Source organism: Sorex araneus, chromosome 7 (genome assembly GCF_027595985.1).
Source record: "Sorex araneus isolate mSorAra2 chromosome 7, mSorAra2.pri, whole genome shotgun sequence".
In the NCBI taxonomy this organism is placed as follows: Eukaryota; Metazoa; Chordata; class Mammalia; order Eulipotyphla; family Soricidae; genus Sorex; species Sorex araneus.
In genome coordinates this window covers 59,717,230-59,739,482 of record NC_073308.1, presented here as the reverse complement: position 1 = coordinate 59,739,482, position 22,253 = coordinate 59,717,230, and the positions used below count along the sequence as shown (strand labels likewise).

At 38.4% G+C, this 22,253-nt stretch overlaps 1 protein-coding gene across 3 annotated transcripts in view; it reads right to left on the bottom strand.

Moving 5' to 3' along the window:
* Positions 1-22,253, bottom strand: part of FBXW7 (F-box and WD repeat domain containing 7) — a 206,155-nt gene that overhangs the window by 5,430 nt on the left and 178,472 nt on the right. For all 3 annotated transcript variants that reach the window (XM_055144957.1, XM_055144958.1, XM_004606178.3), the window contains 6 exons: positions 19,895-20,036; positions 11,395-11,529; positions 6,772-6,895; positions 4,667-4,803; positions 3,604-3,717; positions 2,034-2,215 (listed from right to left, as the gene is read on the bottom strand). In XM_055144957.1, the coding sequence (XP_055000932.1) occupies positions 2,034-2,215; positions 3,604-3,717; positions 4,667-4,803; positions 6,772-6,895; positions 11,395-11,529; positions 19,895-20,036 (834 nt within the window). The remainder of the gene's footprint in view (positions 1-2,033; positions 2,216-3,603; positions 3,718-4,666; positions 4,804-6,771; positions 6,896-11,394; positions 11,530-19,894; positions 20,037-22,253) is intronic.

The following is a 22,253-nucleotide window of genomic DNA, read 5'->3' as shown; positions in this document are numbered from 1 at the left end:
AGTTTGAAAAGGCTGTACTGTATTGAAGAAAGTAACAGCCAGCACTAAAAATATCCACCAGGATGCTGATTTTGGAAACGAAATGCTAATGAGAACAATATGTATAAAGTATTAATGGGGGGAATTCTGGATGATACTACATTGAAAAAATGAAATTTTCTTTTCTGTTTTTCCTGCCCTTTTCCAAATTTGTAACTAAATGTTTATTCTTATTGTGACTAGGGGCTGGGGAGGGAAGAGGATTCAATACAAATTATTTAGCAAATGAGAATTTGGAATTTAAATGGCTAAAGAGATGTGCTTTATATCAGATACACTGACTAACCAGTTCTAGACATTTCATATGACAAATGCTGTGCATTTCTATAGTTATAACAACTCTTCAGCGAGCACTGGGGAATTAACATGTACAGATTTTTAGAAGATATACATGTGGAAGCAACAAAACACCCCTAAAACTGTGGTCTAACACAATGAATGTGATATTTTTCCAGAGACCAGAATGACACAAATGCTGCAATTATCTTTGGATTACAAAGGAGAGCTAAAGACTCAGGTATCTTTATGTCATTCTTGAGAGATTAAAAAAAAAAAGGCCATAATTTCCACATTTGGAAGAGTAGAAAATGGAAGCACTGAGAGATTCAAGTCAGAACATAATGGAAACTGAAATTGCAAGGCCTCCAGATCCCAGTATCCTACATTTTAATAGTAAAGCACTCCGTTCAAAGTAGATTCAAATTACCAGTGAAAAAGTATCTTCTTCACATATTACAAATCTGGTGTGAAGCCTGCTTAATATAATGGTGCTTAATAAAGAAGATGCAATGGACAGAATTAAAGGTAAAGACTAGAGTGGATTTACTCGAAGGACCCTTCAGGGAGACATTTTTTAACAAACGAAGTAGAAATCACATTTATTCAACTAGAGAGCACCAGAAAGATCGGAAGGCGCTGAACAGGAGGACCTTACACAGAAGCAGCTAAAGCAACAGGAGGGGCTGAAGAGCTAGGGCGGCGGGTAAAGGAGCTTGCCTCGCACACACACAGCTCACCAGAGTTTGATCCCTGGCACCCTGTACAGTACTGAGCCCTGCCAGGAGTAATCCCTGAGGCATAGTCAGGTGTGGGCCGAAAAACTAAAACGAATAAATGAAAGAAGCAGCAGAGGCACTGGGAAGAAAAAGGCAAGCAAGTCTCTCTTGGTTGAAACAATTTTGAAAACCAGATTAAGAATTTCTTCCTTACTTTGGGAAGCAACAGAAGTCCCTGCCAAAGGGAAGAAAAAGGTGAGAAGACCATGTATGAAAGGTATGTCAACGATTCAGGCGGCAGGTGATAAGATATGAAATTAAAAGCCACGGGCCTTTGCTCTTAGAAACAGAGGATACGATATGGGAGTAGGGGATAATTGAAAAAAGACTCAGAGACTTGAAGGTTGAATGAATTTGTCCCTCTCAAACAGAAATAGATGGAAAAAAGGGCAAAAAATGATTCCTCCTGCCCCCACCCCTTTTGGTGCTGGGGATTAAACCTCGGCCCTCAAGACACAGTGAGGTCTGGGCTGCACACCCAGCCCCCAAGACTTGAGGGGGGGGGAACGGGGCTGCAGAGAGTTGTGTTCAGGGCTTACTCCTGGTTCAACAGGTGGTGCTGGGGATTAAACAGGTGTTGACCAGGTTCAAGGCAAATACCCTCCACGCCCATCCCCAACCCTCTACTAGCTCTCCAGCTCCTGATCATGATTTTTAAAAGAAAATAATGAGTTTTCTTCTTAAGACATAGAAGAAGAGAGTGAGGCATCAAGCAAGACTAGGGAGCAGAATTTTGAGGAGGAAACAATAACACTATTTTGAGAATCCTCAACTCTAAGCCGATGCACCACTGCTTTCCCAGGGGAGAAGGAAGGCAAAACCTAATAATGACAGTGGTTTAGGAATACAGTACCACGATCTATGCCTTGAACTCGACACCCAGGACCCCCACTCACAGGGGGGAGGGGAGCAGAGCCCCCCTGTGAGCTGCCGCCTCACCTTTTCTCATGGAGGTGCATGCAGCGCACAGTGGATGTGTGGCCGTAGAGGGTGTGGATACATTCTCCGGTCTCTGCATTCCATACTTTGAGCGTCCGATCTGTAGAGCCACTAATGATGATATTGTCTCTCATCTGTGATGACCACACGCCTCCGGTGTGTCCCACCAACGTCCTTAGACACTGGAAAGAACACTTAGGATGGTTACTTTGGGGTCGAATGGAAAACGACTTGCACAACATTTGGATTGCTGGCTAACCTACGGAGTTAAAAAGCATTTACTGTGCTTGAACATGTGGCATGTAAGAAGCAACTGTGCAGATCCATTAAACACAATCCCCCCTCTATTTACTGCTGCCTGTTCAACAGCGAGGCATATCACCCAAGCACACGCTGAGTAAAACTATGTAGAAAGCAGACATTCAGTGTTAAAACCACACAGTTTCAGCCAGGCTGCTTTGATGCAATTATACTAAAATTGCAACTTGGTTTCTTCGAGGGGAATAGACTCAGTGAAAGCAAGCCAACAGTGCTGGGTGTGGCTACATACCACATTTCATCGGAACCTGCCCCAAGGCAGCAGTTAGGAGTCAGGCAAGATACTTCTAGACAAGTAAAGACAGACATTAAAACCCTGAAGTCAGTCCAAAACGAATATTATACTATGGAAATATGAAGCTGCTTTCAAAATCTTTAGCATCTGACTTGAAATATTTAGAAGATTCTTGCCTGCGAGTCAACATGTTGTAAGACATTGTTTTAAGAAGACAGATTCCCCCACCCACCATGGTACTTTCTGCTGCAGTGCTCAATCTCTTAACTCATGAAAATATTCTTCACCGGACAGATGAAAATAAGTATTCACTAGAGAACTAATAGGCATAGTATTATATATCGTTGATTGGATTGCATGGAAGGCTTTTTCCTGCAAACTCCTATTTAAATACTTAGTTGGCTTAATTCCATCTGACAGGCTTGCGTAAGCCTCTATCAACGTGATTTAATTAACTCCTAAGCTACAGACAGGTCATTAACAAAGCAGATTGCAAGGAAAACCCATCATGTCTCAATCATATTTTTTTGAAAAAGATGGAAAAGGAAGGAGCGCCAAGTTAGATGGTTAATAAAGGTGAGAAAAATTAAGCCAAGGAAAAGATAAAGCACATCTTAAAAACAGCAAAGACACCAAGACCAACTATGTACATAAAGAATAATGACATTCTTATGAGAAACATTATCTTACCAAGAGAAAAGGCTCAATTAGAAACTCTTGACACTTTCTATCAAAATAAGCTACAGTCAAAAATGAACCCTTGTTTTCCTTCTGCTACTTGATTCTTATAGAGATATACTAAGCTTTTCCCTTCTATCCAAAGTGGATATTTCTATTTGGTACGATTTGGAAGGTTGGTTTGGGGACTAAGGGACTAGGAAGATAAAAAAGTATTCCATGAAACAGAATGGTACTAATCTTCCTGTCTCCAAAAACGTCACTTACCAGATAACATCAAATATTACTTCAAGAGGAGGGGAAAACGGTACCCACATTGCAGAGTGCAGAAGTACTTACTTTCCCTGTGACTGCAGACCAAACTTTTAAAGTGTTGTCATCAGAACCACTGACGACTCGGTTCCCACAGAACTGTAAGCATGTGATCACGTGGTCATCATGGCCTTTCAGCACCTGTGAGAGAGACACAGATTACAACATCGTGTTAAATGGTGCTGCTTCGAAAACAAAATACTGGTTTGTTGAAAGAAACAAGGAAGAGGGGGCGGTAATGTATACATTTTTTAGGATTAAAATTTAGATAAAGTATGAAGCATCATCCTTGCTGGCTGATGAATCACATATGAAGTATTTTATTGTTTCTGTCATCTTTTATTTATACTTCGTATATCAACTATTAACATTTCACTGAGTGAAGATTATAAGGATGGTTCACATACAAATGTGTTCAGGTATCATCTATTTCTGCTGTTTAGATCAAAAGAATGTATGTGCATCTAACTTTTACAATTTTGACGCATAACAGCAAAAGCACCTAGAGAGACTAGCGTACTAATAATCACAAACTTTTTCAACTTACAAAAAGGCTGCTATATTGTATTCCTATTAATAGAAGAGCAACTCCCCCAATTTTTTGTCATAAAAGTATACTTAATACCAAGCATTCTACCATTTTTTAAAAATAAATTTGAAATAGTTAAGACAGAAATCAGTATTATCCTTAAATTCATACACAAACAAAAAACCCACAAGTCACCCCCCAAAGTGGGGGATACCTGAAAAAAAAAAATGTGGTCAGAAGAGAAAATGACCAAATTCTTAGGTTGAATGTAGACAACATAAAATTCAACATGATATTCAGAAAATTTCATTTATGTAAGAGAAGATGACATGTAATTCAACTCATCTTTTATCTGAGTACAATGAGTTGTCAGGCTAAAGAAATCAGTAACAGAGGAACACTGTCAGTTCCATGTTCAGTTTCTTTAAAAAAAAAAAACAAAAAAAAACCCGATGCCTTTCTCCAGGAGAGGTGTCAGGTGAGAGCTCCTGCCAAGATGATTAAAAAGCACACAGGAACCAACACCCAAGAAGGGTTTCTCCCTGGTGCACGAGTGGTTACCTTGGGCGATTTGAGTTCTCCTCGCCTCCAGTTGGTATCAATCCTGTGCTGCCTGATGTACGCGCTTTTCCACGGACTGTGGATGAATCCCGGCTTTATTACTTTTCTTCTCTTGATGTGCAATGGCTCATCAATACCTAAAGTTTGAAAGAAGAGTGTGACTACCCTCACCCGAAATACAAATTGTAGAATCTATCTCATCCACTGATATGTAAGATGTTCAAATGTTTCTCATTTCTTTTCTCTGTTTTTTTCGCTTTTTGGGTCCCCCCTAGGGTGCTAAGGCCTTACTCCTGGCTCTGCACTCAGGGATCACTCTAGTAGGGCTGGAGGAATCACACAGGGTGCTGGGTATGGAGCCGGGAGGCAGCTGCAGGTAAGGCAAATACCCTACCTGCTGGACTATCACTCTGGCCCCTAAAATGTTTCTGATTTCAAACAGTTACTACCAAGCAATCATGTACAGCAGATATTCTGTACTGAATGCTTCTGTATGATTATATTTCTTTCTCGAGACAATTCTATGAAATACTGGTGAGGAAATGCTGGTACAGAAACTGCAAAGCTTCTGGAATATAAAATTGTAGAGCCGATGTAAAAAATAATTTGGCATTTCCTAAAAAAAAAAGAAGTAAATATAGAATTGCCACATGATCCAGAAAGTGCAATTCTGGAGATATATATATATATATATATACATATATACCCCAAAGAAAGCAGGAACTCGGGCAGATATGGATACACGGCATCTGTGTTCATAACCAAAAGGTGAATGCAAGTCACATGTCCACAACAGATGAACGGAAGAGAGCAGGGTGTGGTACCTCCCCGCCGTCAGTGTCATTCAGCCTTACCAAGGGAGGCAATTCTGAGACCTGCTACCAGTGATAAGCCATGAAGGCAAGATGCTAAATGAGACAGGCTAATCACAGAGAATGTCAAGAGACCTTGTACGAGGCACCGAGAGGCACAGTTACAGGAGGGCAGAGAGGACAGCGGCCACCAGGGCCTTCAGTGAGAAGACAAGGGAGATGCAGTGGGGAAAGACACGAAAACTGGAGATGGAGAGTGGGGATGGTTATCAAACACTGCAAAGCTCTTTGTTTGGAAAGGTAAAGGCACTGGATGTCACAGAATGGTACACTTCAGGATTCTCTGAGACACGGCCAGGAGGGCAGAGACACCAGCAACCAGCACTCCCGTGCCCTCTCCTCCAAGGTGTGTCTCTGGCTCTGGGAAGAGGAGGGGCTCACCTATGGAGACGTACCCCCTTGGAGCCCCCGCAAGTAGTCTCTGGTGCACCTGCACTTGGGGGACGATAAGAGATAAAGGGGTGGCAGGCCACACAAATCTGACAACCTCTGCTAGAGGATCTGCCTTTAGCTCTCTGGTCCCTTCTCAAAAGTTCAGCTGCTCAGAGGCAAACCATACTGTAAATATATATTTTTTACAAAAATATTTTTCTAGGTGCCTGTTGGGAATTAGAAAAAATAATTTCGATGGATGATACTCACACTTCTCTACTAAGAAATAAGAAATGTGACATCCCCCACCCCCCCAAAAATACCAAAACAGTGGTCCTCAAGAAGCTTAACTCCAAGGTGGGGAGGGGAGGGGAATTCCTTGAACTGGCAAGCGTTTAAGAATGCCTCCCTCACAGGGGGTGCTCAGTCCATAGCTGTGGGCACAATGAACAGAACAGGGACTAAATCTCTGTTAATATCATGTTTTGATTTCCTTTAAATCATTCTCATCTTGCCTTTTTTCCATTCCTGACTCATTCAACAAGAGCCTGAAAATCAGATACATTTGGCTCCTGCAGTACTGTTCACTAAAGGGGTCTGCCGTAAGACTGGGCTCCTGTGACCCCCCCACCCCTGCCCCACCCCTGGCCCGTCACCACCGCCCCTGCCGGAGGCCCACAAAGATCTGACGGTGGCTGGGGAAGGGCAGGAGAGGGGCCTTCCTGATCCCCGATGGGCTTGTCAAGGCTCCTGCTCCCCCACTGGCACCCGGCAACTTCTGGCTCTGGTTCTTTTCCATTTTCAGCCTCGCCGGGCTTTTTCAAAGGGCAAACATTTTCTCTCTGTGATTTTGAGCCTTACCCTCCTCCTTGCATTTCTCTCTCCAGAGAAGGTTGTCTTCAGCCAAAATCCTCCAGTAGCGGCAGGTCTGAGCCGCCTGCAGCAGATCTCTGGGTTCCAGGAATGAAAGCACATAAAGCGCCAGCTATAAGAAAGAAACAGCATGGTATGCCCAGGGTTTAAACATTATAAAAACAGCAATTAATTATTTTCTATGGGATGAAGTGAATAATTGTAGGTAAGTGAGTCTAACTTAGAATATTCTGATTCTAAAATTATGGAAGAAAAGTTTGAATATTTTGCCTAAACAATATATCACACCAGATTTTTAAAAAAGAAACGAAAAAACCAACCCAAATTCTCGGTTGGTTATGATGTACTTCACTAATTCCTTACCTCTTCAAAGAATATTTATTAAACTTCTCTGCCTTTGCCTTCTCTATGAGCCTCAAATCAAGATTTTTAGTCACTTTTTTAATGCTATTGTCAAATTTTGTTTTCTCTCCATGTTTCAATGTAAAGCCACTGAATTTAAGTCACTGAAGACTTAAGATAAATAAGATTCCTGTATTTTCTGCATGCTATAGTTTTGATCACTTCTGATAACTGTGATTACCAGGTTTTCACCACATCAAAGTGTTTATTATCATAATGATAGGTTCTGCAAACATTTACAACACTGACTATAAGTAACAAAAGTGGACAATTATCAAATGGCTCTCTAGATAAATAAAAGTTAATTGAGATCTAATTACTTTATGTTGCTCATAGGGCTTTTCACATGTGCCAGATAGGATTGATTATATAGCTGAATTACCTCTTAGGTAGGTATATTACTGATTTAAAAATTTTGATTCTAGTATTTGCAACCATCAATTATTTTTTCTTTCAGTGTACAAAGTCAATGCAAGAATATAAAGAAAGAGAAAAGAGAAGTAATGACAGCTTCTGGGTATGCCTACTGAAACCTCACAAATGACGTATAATTTTAAATTATGACACTGGAACAAAAATGATCTAAACAGTAATATCATCTGAATTAATTCTGAGTTTACTCTATACAGAAAGTACTTCAATGTGAGTATTCAATATAATATTATTATTGACAAAGGATAGTTATAAACACTTTTGTGGAGGAATTATTTTTGACCTATCAGTGAGGACCTTCGCTAGAATATGCAGAAACTAATTCATTAGAAATAAAAAGGCATAGTTACATTCATTAATCTTTATGTGAATGTTGAAGCATACATCTCATTTTTTTGGGGGGGTGGAGGTCACACCCGGCGATGCACAGGGGTTACTTCTGGCTCTGCACTCAGGAATTACTCCTGGCGGTGCTCAGGGGACCATATGGGATGCTGGGAATTGAACCAGGGTCGGCCGCGTGCAAGGCAAACTCGCTACCCGCTGTGCTATCACTCAAGCCCCAACATGGTGACTACTCCATAACTACTTAATTTTTCAAAATTTCAATTATTGAAGTCTGGGAAAATTTGCATTATATCAGTTTAACAGCAAAGTGATAATTCCACATTATTAATCTTCTATACGAAAGTGCTATTTAGCAAAAATAACCATGCTAGAAAGGAGATGCTACTTAATGTTAAAAATAATTAGAAAGGTTGTACAAAAATTTTATTCTTTGATTTTGTTTTTCCAATTTTAGCAGAAATCAAGTTATATAAAGAAACATTCAATAAACTGTAAAAACTAAAATACAAGTCCAGAACATCTTAGATTTCAAAGATATACCCCCAAAAATCAACAAACAAAAATTCCCTTTACTTCTGTTGATTAAAAGATTATCTAGCACATGTCTGTATGTGTTCATAAGAAATGTAAAAATATACTCAAGTGCAAAGGTTGAAATATCAACTCCACAGGTAACTGGCAGACTCACCTGAGGGTGATAAGCAAAGGCCCCAACTCAACCACAAACCTCGATTTATTTAATGGTCACCTATTTACTTTTAGCCAGTTCCACCAAAGCATACAGGCATTATAGAAAATACATACAGAAGAACATAAACTGGAACCAGAAAATCAAAACCAGTAATAATAGGTCAAAAATGGTTTAAGTTGGGGGGGAAAGTAGGACGCTACTTATTCTGGCAATAATATCTTACATGTGTTTTGGAATTAAACTGCCAAGCAAAAAGGCAACAGCAAAGTTACGGAATTCTTAGTGTGTATTATGAAGGATGCAAGTTCCATAAAGGAAGTAAGGGTCCATCATGTGAGACTCGTCTCAGGGGAGAGAAAGCAGGCCTTTCCTAAACCACACCCAACTCTATTCCATGGGGTCAAACTTAAAGTTTTTTTGTAGACATGTAAAAAATGTAGATCCAATGTAGGTTTTTCTTTTCATTTGTTTTAAAGGTAAAACTCTAGATTAGTAGTTTTTCCCAGGGACCCCTTCTACCAAAGAGAGAGAACCTCTTAAATTGGAAAATGATCAGAAAAATTACTTTCCCAGCCCCAACTTGTAATTTCAATAGGAGTTGCCTCTCTCTATCTCTCTCTTTTTGTTTTTCTCTATGGTCTATATAAAAACCCACAACATTACTTTCAACAGATAGTACTTTCCCAAATTTTAGTGAAAGGGAAGGAAAAAAGTAAAGGAATACAGAAAATGTTGGATGATCTTATGCTAAGAATTTAGGTTTTGTTCTAGATCTTCTACTATATCACTATGCTTTTCTCAGTAGTTACTTACAAAATAAGGATAATGTTGTTTATCACAAGCCTCCCATGTGAGACTAGTGAGATTTTTGTCAAGGTTTTTTGAGATAAATAAGTAAATGTTGGTAAAGAGCTTTGAGATCTGTTGAAAGGAATTATAAGAAAATTATTAATGCTTATTTCCTGACATGAAGGTAATAATGATTTAAATAATAATAGTACTAGTCTCCAATAAAATGTTAAAGTTTCCTTAAGAACTTAGAACTATACCATTTTTCTCATATAAAATAAAGCATGTTTTTCAAATTAGAAAAGTTTTTCCCCCAAAAGTTGGAAAAAAGGGGGGGGAAACACAGATGATAAATTAAGTTACTCTCTTCTATCTAGCATGACCTCTTTTTCCTCAGAGAATTTTGAAAAGAACACTTCATATAAAAATTCTGTCTGAAGAAGGAAAAGAAAAAAAAAATAAAAATAAAAATTCTGTCTGCATTTACCCTGGTTATTGATAATTTGCTCTTTGTTCTTAGATGCTCAAAAGCACTTTCATATTCTGATTTTAAATCATATTATTGTGTTTAGCAGTTACTATGGAAATCCAGCTAAACAAAACCAAAACAAAACCTTAACATTCTTAGGGATAAGGGGACAAACTAGACTCAGATTTTAATTATATTTTAGATTTAAACTACACCCTAGATGTCAACAAAATATCATTTAAAAGAAGGTAGACAGCAAGTGAAACTATGAGTAAAAATGTGAATCAATTCAGCCTGTTAAATGCTTACAAAAGAGTTTCCTATTACTAATATCCTTCTGAAAGAAAAAAAGTCCTTATGTCAATTTCATAAACTGTTTCTGTTCAAAAGATACAGTTTTAGAAAGAACTAGTAAGAATATAATTTGTTTCTGTCATTTAAAAACATCACTCTAAAGAAGGAAATTTTCAGGAAAAAGAAGTCCCCCTCCCCCACTTTTCTTGAACTTATGCTAGCTCTAAACATTTACTATGATGAAGCTTTTATTCATAGCCAATGCCCTGAAATATTTAGAGTGATTATCTGAAAAAACTGATTCCTTTGTTCTTTTTATTTGAAGTTTCAGAATCATTTGCAATGGTACATTAGTCTCTTACACTGTCTTCTGAGCTGACATATAATTAGTGGCATATACATAATTTGTGAAAACATAAATCACAGTGACATTACTTAATGTTATAGTATTTGCTGATAAAAATAACGCTGTAAATCCTATAAACATAATAAATGATGCCTCATTTACACAGGCAAGAATGCCATATGAGCAATCAGCCTGATATCACTTTATATAAAACATATATGTAAACAAAGGGGCATGAGAAATTACAAAATACATACTTACATAAGAATGTACTTGGTACAGGAAATCTATGACAATACGTTTTGGTAGATAAATGGGGTCAGAAGAGGGGGTGACTAGTAGAAAACAACATAGATATAAAATTCTACATATTTAAAATAAGTATGAAATATAAGGAAAGGAAAACTAGAATTCAATATTATAGAACTATCAGACTTATGGACTCAAGATAAATAGACAGCAAACTAAGAAAAAGATGTTGCCGTTTTAATAAAACCTGAAGAAAACCTACTATTACAATAAATATACCAAGACAACTAGCGGCTGGACTTCAAAGTCTTTTAGAGAAATAATAACATTAAAGAAACTTAAAACCTGTCCTCACATAGACCTATACCAGTGTTATGGTGGAGAGAAATCACTTAGTCCACAGACAAACTTGATCTGAGAATTATGTTACTAAGCCACAGTCGTTTATCATTTATGGCCTCTTTCAACACTAATTAACAGTCATAAACAATCAATACTGAATACCGCAATTAGCATGACAATGTTTCAAGGTAGGTGCTGAGTTACAGTTTCAAAGATTGCCCAAGGAAAAACAGAGTTGATAATCCATACCTCTTTAGGGAGCAAGGAAATGAAGTCTCGTTGAAACTGGGGCTCTATCACTTGCATCATATGTTTTACTTGGGTTGGTTCACAACTATCAATCAGTTCATCTAAAGCAAGTAATTTCTCTGGTCCGCTCCAGCTCTATCAAAAAAGGAACGAGATGTTTTGATTATTTTGAAATGTCTCATCATAAATCCACAGAGAAAAACCCACACTTAAAAATAATAAACAGTGGCTTCTGGGGGCCAGACAGAGACCTGTCTGGATTAAGGTGGGCACCTGTCTTAGTGGCTACCTGTATATTGTGAAAATCTTAAGGCAGAAAAAATAATTTGCATTACATTACTATGTCATGTTCATCTAATACTGAGATACTGTCTGAGAAATCAAACCATTCGGAAGCATCAATTTGAATTATTGATCAAATCAGGACATCCGACAGGTGTTTTCCTTAACCCTCATTCCTTCTAGGAGATACTGGAAGACTTGATAGTTTTAATAAGGTGCTCATCTGAGAACAGAAGATGGCAGCATCATTGAGAGAAAAAAAACAGTAACTGGACAGACTAATCATCTCTTCAACAAATTAAAAGGGCTTTGATTTGATATGTAAAAATAATTTTTCAGCTATAACGCAAATAGCTGAAAGTAATAGCTAAGTAAAATCAGAACATAACAAAGACAAAAAGAATGTAAGAACTAACGGTACTTTAGTTATGTACATTATGGAACACCTACTACACAATGGAACACCAACACATAATAGCTATTCTTCAAACTATGAACTCCTGAGAGGAATTTTTAGAAGGAAAAACCAAAAGTCACGTGAGTAATTTAAAATGCCAGCCTCCCCAAACATTATATAAAACATTTACATAATTGAAATATGTGAATCAAACCATGAGCAAGCATATTTAAGTGCCTGTGAATTAGTAAGTTCATTTTGAAAGTAGGTAAAGACAGAACAAGAGGAGGCATGGAGCTAAGATGGGGATATTGATAATCCATCCCTGGTTTAAACCAGGAACCTGTATCATGTCACATGTCAAACAGTGATTGAAAACAGATCTACTGAGGATATAAGACCTTATATGAATATTTTTTAAAAGCACCCGAGTGTTAGAATCTCCAGTGAACTTCATCTCTTCTTTCCTCTCATACAGTGGTAACTATCACACATTTCCATAGTACTTCCATAGAGCTTATTCAAACATTTTCTCATTTAGTTGACCTAGAAATCCGAGAGGAATCTCCCCGTTTTACCCCCAAGAGGAAATACAGGCTATAATAATTGTTTTTTATTTTCTCTTTGCTCAGAACATTGCCTTTGACTATTCATCCTGTATCCTTTCAGTCAGGGCAAGAACTTATACATAGGAATGAAACATACTCAGATACATGTAGTACATGCACACGACCAATCAGAAGGGCATAATTTGAAGTTGGATTATTCTGTTCCCTTGGGAGTTTCAAATTCTTGTTCAAAACTTACCTCTGACAAAACTTCATGTGATCACTCTTTGTTCACTTCTGATCATTTAGTATCAATACTAATGACTCTGATTTACATTCTTTTGTTTTGGGGTTCAGAGTTTATGGTGCTTAAGGCTGAGTGCTGGCTGTGTACAAGTCAGTTGCCTTATCTGCTGTGCTTCTCTCGAGCCCCAAAGGTGGGATTCAAAATCTACTGCTTTGCTCCATGATCAAAATTCATGGACACCAGTCTAAGGATACGGTGTCCATTTTGGGTGATGGGCGACTATGCTGACTTGAATAAAATGCTGGATTTTCCTCTTCCATATGCACATCCACAGAGCTCGCTATTTCAGTGGAATGTAAAATCTGACCCCCTCACTCTCTCAGTCAGCAGGTTCAGACCCAATGGAGAATCCCAGGGATTTCAGCCCCCAGTACAGCCTTGAGCATGGCACCTGGTCTCAGCTGCTATGATCTCTCTGGCCTGTTGCTACCCCATCACAGCCTCCACCTTGGCCACTTTTTCTTTGCTCTATAAAGTCGCTCAACTCTTCAGCTCCAATCCTCTAGTGCTTCTAATTTCATTGAAAGTAGAAACTAAAGTCCCTTGACAGGCTGACAAGGTTGTTCCTTTTCTCTCCCTTTGTCCCATATTCTCTTTTTTGGGGGGCAGGGGGTAGGGAGAAACAGTGCTGAAGGGCCTTCCCTGCTGAGTGTATGAGGGTCACCCTGGTGGTGCTGGGGGGGGGGACCAGACAGTACGGGGGACTGAACCCTGGGCCTCCTGCAGGGCATGAGCTCCGGATCAAGTGAATTCTCTCCCTGGCTCTGCTGTCCCTGACTTTGCCTCTAACACACCAAGCATCCTCTGGCAGAGCCTTTTACTTGCTCCCGCCCCCCCCCCCAAATACTTACTCAGCTCTTTTCTTCTCTGAGACCTTCTAAGGGCAACCTTCCTAAAACTGTAGACTGACGCGTCAGTCCCAAGTCCCTCATCCCACTCCTCTCCTGATCAGAACGGTAAGTCCTACCCAGGGAGCTTTCAAAAATGGTTCAACAGATACTGTTGAATCAACAGTAAAAATCAACAGATACAACACATACTGTTGTATCCTAGATTCGAAGAACCACCACATGACCAGTGCTCAGGAAGGGTTCACTGACTTGGTGAATGAAATCCTCAAGGAACTAAGGAATATTATACCAAGGCTATCTCAGAACTCTCTCCAAAGAATACTTCTAATTTTATATTTCATGGTATCACTAGATCTTCCTTCCTTAGTCTGGCTCAAGATTTGGTATATATACATGAATTACAGCAGCAAGGGAAGTATGCATCAACTTAAAACCTGCATGCAGCGACTCTGACCCCCAACCAACACGATCCTGACATGAAGAATAGTAGAAAAAAGCACTGAATTGGGAGATCAGGAAACCCAAGCTAGGCAGGGGCTACTGCCACTAATTAAGTTATAATTTAACCTCTGCAGGCCTTCTTTTATCTGTGTAAGTGTTGGCTAATTTCAATGATAATCATTTGAATTCTTCCAAGCTGTCTTGGAGAAGAATAAAAAAAGCAAGCATCCTCTTTTGGTCTCTCCCAGTCAAGTTATTAGGGGCCAGGGGATATTCCAACTTGAGAAAGATTAAAGGGAAACAAAACTCAATTTGGGGGCAAAATTGCAAATGCAAGTCCCCCCAGTTCCCTGTGAACTTGGCATTTGTTTTCAGGCCATTAGCAAACTGAGTACAGGGAACAGAGAAGGGGAGAAGGAGCACTGTGACAGGGGGCGGGTATTGGGCTGGCAATGGCAATCGTGGGGAACTGCTGGCCGGTCCCCTCATTAATCTGTGTCAGACACCCCATCTGCATAATGAGAGGCTTGGTCAGCATCAGTGTTTCCAAATGCCAGCAGAGTGCAAGAATCAAAGAGCCCTGCAAACTACTCGCTAACTGTCTGATTCAGTGGTCAAGGTGGGGCTGAGGACGTTTGATGTTTTCAACAACTCATCCAGTACTGATGCGGGTGACTCACCAACCAGTCTGGAGGCCCTCACCCCTCCATACAGATACACGGTTTATGGATGGGGCCGCACTGGGGTAGTCGCCTGGATTGGTAACTGGCTTTTCTAGCACCTGCAGCAAATGGTGATCCAATCTGTTGGATGTTTCAGCACTGGGGTATTTACTACACCATTACTTAGTACTTCATTTTACTCTGGATCAACTCTAATTGCTAAGTTCAACAGATAACGACGATATCTGACTCAATGAACATAATTCTGGAGATAATTTGCTTTCTTTTTGCTTTTTGGGTCACACCTGGCAATGCACAGGGGTTACTCCTGGTTCTGCACTCAGGAATTACCCCTGGTGGTGCTCAGGGGACCATATGGGATGCTGGGATTCGAACCCGGGTTGGCTGCATGCAAGGCAAATGCCCTACCCGCTGTGCTATTGCTCCAGCCCGATAATTTGCTTTCTGAAGAAACTAACAACCTGATTCTACTTTAACATGAAGTACTCAAGAATGCTTCACAGACGCACTTTCCCACGTATTCTCTGGCTAAACAAAATGATTTTCTTTATTTTTTACACTACAAGTTTCTTGACCATAATATTTCAAATATAACTGCAAAGTAATAAATATGGAATTCATTTTTTTGTGAATGAATTCATAAAATCCCATTTTAGTATTTCGTTGACAAGCAAAGTAAGAGCACAACAAAATAAGTTAAGGAACAGATCGATTAAATCGTCAGTAGTTTTAATTTAATATATTAAAACAAATATTTTTACTTAATTCTTTTTAAACAAATTAAATGTAACAGGAATTTTCAAAGCATACTGATACTTTCAACACAATGCAAGTATGCTGTGATAAAAATAATACTAATAATATTAGGCTGATACTGTTTCTACGAAGCTAGTATAAACAGCTCCTTTTTAGAGTTAAGAAAACTGAGACTCACAAAGGTGGTTTCCTGACCAAAAGATGAAGCTAGCATTTACTGTCTTCATTATATTTCCAAGTATAGCTTATTTGCATGCTCTCTCCCTCTGCCATTTTATATTCTATCTATTGTATGGAATACAAGAACAATATGTAGCATCCATGAAATTATCCAATAATTAAGAGGCAGAGGCAGATCCAGAAGTTGTACTAAGAGCTTTTTCTTTTAATACTATTTCTTATTTTATCATGTTTTATCAGGATGTCTTAGAACTTTCAACATGAAAGATTATGTTACTAGTGCCCTTACCTACCTAAAATTTTCTATTCAAGTAACAGATACAAATGGTTTAAAGTCCGGATCACATAAACAAACAAATGACCAATTTCCAAAAATTAATAATCGAACACCCTCCCCCCAGCAAAAGCAGAACCAATGGCTACCGAAAATTTAAATAGTACCGAAGATCTGGGTCTTTGGTTCTGTTTCTGATTTGTACTTCTATTTTGCAGAGGCATTCTGTTTCAATTTCCCTTTATCCAAAGTGGTGTATCATTTGTTCTCATCTAATTTACAAATTGAGCACAGAGTATTTTGTCAGACTAGATGGAGCTGGACCAAAATAATGCTGTATCACTGCCTTAGGAGCAATAGCAGGGCTGTAAGTGGAGAAGTCGTCCCATTTTGCTTATTATGCAACAGAAAAGTCATCGCTAAATGCCCCCGTACTCCCTGGCCTATCTGCAGAAATCATGCCAGTTTAATTACCCCTCAACTCCACCACACAGGTCAACTCAAGACTCCCCCACTTTACTATGAAATTATGTTTCTCGACAAGCCAGGCATTAAAGCAACAGCAAGCCTTTTGGCAAGTGATTCATCTGGAGTTACTCTGGCACCAGCCATAACAAAATAAAGGCCAGGGCACAACAATGAGGCCTGGGCATGTCAGAAACAGACACACGACCCAAAGGACCCAGGGCTTGATCTACCTGCCCAACAGACCCGATGCGATGCGAGTGGACTGTGATGCTACAGAGTATGTATCTGGAAAATAAAATGGCATCGTAACTGTGATGTTATTCTATTAACTAAAAGTAGCAAGTGTTCTTCACTGCACCTACTTATATGAAGAGAGATCAACTGGACCTTTTCACAGACCGAAAGTGAGCCTAGCCTTCATCTGTTACTGAAGCTCCTGAACTCTAGGAAACAATCTCTTTGACAATTAATACTTCTGAAGTTAGGACTCTCTCTAACAATCTCTGTCATCTCAAATGTGATCAAATAAAATATAGTACATGAGTGGCACATGGACTTTTTTTAAAAAGCAGGAGCCAGTTCAATAAGCCAACATTGTACAGAGGACGCCTTAGAATGGTTTTCTTGCAAAATGAAGTACAACTGCACCAACGAGATCAGTACCTGCAAGTTCTCTTAAAATCAGGTGGGAATGGGGGATGGCTAGGGCTAGCAAAGAATGTTCTGGTACACTGAAACAGTAAAAATATATATCTATATCACAGCCAAAGTAAAATTAAAAAAAAATTTTAGGGGGAGTACACCCTGCAATGGTCAGGGCTTATGCCTGATTCTATATTCAGGGGTCATTCCTGGTAGTGCTCAGGGGACCATATGGGATACTGGAGACTGAACTAGGGTCAGCTGTGTGCAAGGCAAGCACCCTACCTACAGTACTGTTTCTATCTGCCCCCCTCCCCCCGCAGGGTAAATCTTACCTGGTACTGGTAAGAAATAAAGCTTTGAGGGGCTGGTGAAGAGTGCAGATGTTAAGGTGTCTGGTTTGCATGGAGTCAATCCAGTTCAATCTCTAGGTATAAGCCCAGAGGCCCCTTGGCACCCTGGAGTGGCCGTGGTGGTCCCTGGCATGTAGGGCCTGAGCATCAAAGCATCCTTGGACCCGCTTATTAAGCATCGGCCTGGTTAGCCAAGAATCTCTGGGAGTGGTTCCTTGGGAACATCCCCCATGAAAACATAATTTTTATATAAGATAGCCATTTTTAAAGCTGCCAACTATGATGCTAGTAATTACTGACCCTGTACCTTTTAAAATTTAAATCATGTCGGCATTTTCTTATTAAAATATAAACTCAGCTTCTGTACTACTCCTGAGTGCTGTGATGCTCAAATCCCAGGGAAGCACAGCACACACCCACACTACACCTTGATCACTCAGGAAGACACAAATCTTTAAAGTATTTCCGAAGGACGGTATACATGTCTGAGTTGTATCTTCACGTCTATTGAGGGTAAATTTCTTAAATGGATAGACCAAAAAAAAAAAAAAGTTCTAAGGGTGTACATAGATAAGAAGAAATTAATTTAAATTACAAAAAGGGGATGCATAAACTTAAAGAACTGGGAAGCAGAGGGACTAATCTAACAAATGATGAAAATATTTTTAAAAAAAGGGGGGCAAAGAAAATGAAAACAGATGCATTTTTGTAGTGGTTCGTTCATATAATAAATAAAACACAACTCTCTGCCTCTCCACCAGGTACCACTGCCATTCTGGGCGAATAAAGGATGAGGGAGGAGTGGCAATGGTACATATATATACACATATGTATGTGTGTGTGTGTGTGTGTGTGTGCACGCGCGCATGCACAGTGCCTGGTGGGGAATGGGGGTGGGGGTGTCCTTTACTACTTCTTCCCATCCCCACACATTTAACACCTAAAAATGTTTCCATCATGGGAAAATCTATCCCCCATTGAGAAACACCACTTTAACCTTTCAGTTTGGAACCAAAAAACAGCACAACTATCTTAATTCTCAAAGATCACTGAAAGGTAGAAAACAATTTTTGGAATCCATTTAAAAGCAACACTGCTTCAAAGCAATAACAACAAGAAGATTGGGGGGAAGGGGTGCACCCACATGTACAGTGTTTACTCAGGTATTCAAACATTAGATTTGACCTAAATGATACCTAAAAATTCTGGAATGTTAATGAAATCAAAGTCCCTTCCTTTTCAACCATTATTTGTGAATGAATTCCTAAAACAACACTTTGCATCCCCCCAGAGTCAAGGAAATACATTCATATACTAATGTCAGTGATACCCTCCACTTTACATAACTGATATTATTTATTATTTGCAAAGAACAAGTGTTTAATTCATGCCAACTATTTTGCAAAATACTTGACTTGTACACATTATCTTACTGGAACAAGAGATAGATCACTTTAATATAGATATTATGAGTTATAAAATCCATGATATTCAAGCTTGGGTTATAGTCAATTTTCCTGGAAATCCCTGGAAATGTTCAAAGAATTTAAAAGCTAGTAAAATGCAGCAATTGGAATTGGAACACAGTAAGTCCTCCACAAGCAAGCACTGATGAAAAGAAGGTACATTAACCCTTAGAGACTACTGAGGTCACCACGATAGGTGAGCTAACCACCAGTGACTAATTAATAGAGTTCTTGTATTCTAAATGCTTAACTTCCAAGCACTGCAGTTCAGAAAACAAGTACATCAACCCCAGAAACCTAAACATAAAGGAGAAAAGGAAGAAAAATTCTATTATCTGAAAAGCAATAAAAATGCAAATGTATGCTTACAAAATAAGCATTGGACTCTCTTGATTAATACAGTTAAAAATGAAAATGAGCTTCCTTATTTTTAATAGCATTTTTTATTGAGATCTCCTTCACAGACCGGAACATCCCCCATTTCAAGCATCTAGTTCCCAGAATACCCACTGTGCTGTACAACCACCACCACCAGCCAATCCTTGGACACTTCTATCATCCCCCAAAGAAACTCAGTACCTATTAGTAGTGAGTTCCCATATCCCCTCTCCTACTGCCTCAAAATCACGGAGTTCCTTCCTGTCTCTATGGAGCTGCCTGTTTAGAATATCTCATAAAACGAATCAAATGATAGGTGGACTTTTGTCTGGCTTCTTTCACTCAGCACAAGGTTTTCAAGCTTTACCCATGACGCGGCGTGTAACCGTACTTCACTTCTCTCATGGCTGAATAAGCTCTTGGCTTTTGCAATAAAAAGCAAAGCCTTTCAAGGACAGTGTTTGGACATATCACCTGAAACATTTTCAGCCATTCCTGCAGGCCTGTCGGTGGTTGGACAGATGTAATCCGGCGTCGCTGCTGCCCTTGGCCATTGGCTGCTCTCAAGTCTCCGAAAGTTGTTGGTGTTGCTGAATATGGTACAAGCCCAGTGGTACTAAAAAAAATATAAGAGTGCAAAGCAGGTATTATTAAGAATCGTGGACTCGCGTACGAATAATTTAGTAGATCTCAATTATCAATTATTTTATTTGCTTAATTTCAGAGAGCAGGGATACACCAAACATATTCTGCTAGTCTTAGGGTTAAGTTCCTTCCCTCCTACATAAATACCTGCTATTAGTCAGCAATACTAATAGCAATCAAATGACAGAATCTCCATGGAAGAACAGTGAGTTGTTGATACATACAAATAATACTAAATGATTTCTGTACAAAACACAGGTCTCATTTCTCTTATTATACAACCTTCAGTAATCAAGTTAGTGTTCAAATTTCTTTTAGAGAAAGGGGAATGAGATAAACACAAAAAACTGCAGTAGTAGCAGCATAGTTCAATGTTTTTTTTAATATTTCATTTACTAGTCATATTAAGTTTGCCCCAGATGTCTTTAAATTAACATTATTTATCTTCAATTTTACACTGTTATTTATAAAGCTCAATCTATATAATATTTACAGGAGCAAGTCTTGATTAAAAATGTTTCACGCAAAATAGATATAATTTATTGTATTATATAAAAAATAAAATAAATGATGTCATTTAAACACTTTTATCCAATAACTTAAGCTTTTTGAGCCAGCTAAAGACTAATCTGCAATTTATGTATCAATTTTTAGGGAGGGGGAGTTGGGTCACACTTTGCTTAGGGGTTCCTCCTGGCTCTGTACATAGGAATCACTCCTGGCAGTGCTTAGGGGACTATATGGGATGCTGGGATGGCACCCGGGTTGGCTACATGCAAGGCAAGTGCCTTATCTGCTATACTATCACTTTGGCCCTAAAAACCTGAAATTTATTTTATTCGTAGTAAAATACAGAAATGAGATTAGGCTGCTCTCTCTCTAAAATTATTTAATTCTTCTAAAGGTGACTACTAGTAGCAAAATGTAACTGCTTTCAATACATTAAATTTTATTTTCTAATTTTAATATAATTATTGCATTTTAAAGTAAATACTGAACAAACATATCTTAGAGACATTTGGGGAAAAAATGAAAAGGAAGAGTTAGGTTAAGACAGCTATATTCAAAAGTAATTTTCAATTCATTGCACTATGGTAAAACATTTTAAATCCAAATAATACAAATTATAGCCCAATTGTTTAACGAGAACCTCAGATATACTACTGATGAAACAACTCCCCCAATTCTCTTCTATCCAGTGTATCATAACTATTTGCTTTAAAAATATATATCGCAATCACCATATTTCACAGAAAACACTTATTTACCACCTTCAAATCTTTTAATGGTATACATCTAAGATCATCTTTAATAGTAAGCAAATACATCTTTTTTTAATCAAATTTCAAGCTTTTACTTCCCCCTCCAAAAAGACTGTTAACAAATTTTCTTTCAAAAATGATGACAAATCTTAAGTTTCATCTTATTACAAAATGTCAAAAATATTTTAAAAGCACCAAACATAAACTGACAAATTGGTTAGAAAGATATAGAAATCACTATGTTGCTTGTTTGCTTGAGAAAGAATATATGATAAAATATTAAAAATAACACTTTCACATTTTCAGGTGCTTGTTCTCAATATTCAAAAGTGGTCAACACTTAAAGACAAATTTTACTAAAATGTGTTCAGTGGTAAAAATGCACCATTCATCTCTAAATTGCCTTAAGAAACAAATGAGTTAGGATAATATCTGCATCCTATTATCAGTCATTTTAATAGAATTCTGAAGTTGTATGTTTGGACTATAATTTGTACATTTAAAAAAGGGCACATTTTTAATAGAAACCCAATTTGCTCAGAAATATTTTATCCGAGGTAGAAACAGCAGCTAAAATGCAGTGATCAATTCCACTTGTCTTTCTATCACTCCACACCCTCTGGTGGAGGTGTAGAACACAGTAAAATAGTCAAGACGCAAAGGGTAAATTTCCTAAATAACTCAGAGATAACAATATTTTTTCTCTTTAGTATCATCTCTGCATTTTTGTCTATAAAATTTTTCAAATTCTTTTGATTTCTAAATGCCACAAAGAAGCCCTTGAAAGAAATGTTTACTACAAATGAATAATAAAAAAACTGAAAAATATACATTGTAAAAAGCTGCAATCAAGTATTATGCCTGTAACGTTAATCTTATTGCATCGTATAGAGTAATAACTTTAAATCAAAACATTTAGGGAAAAG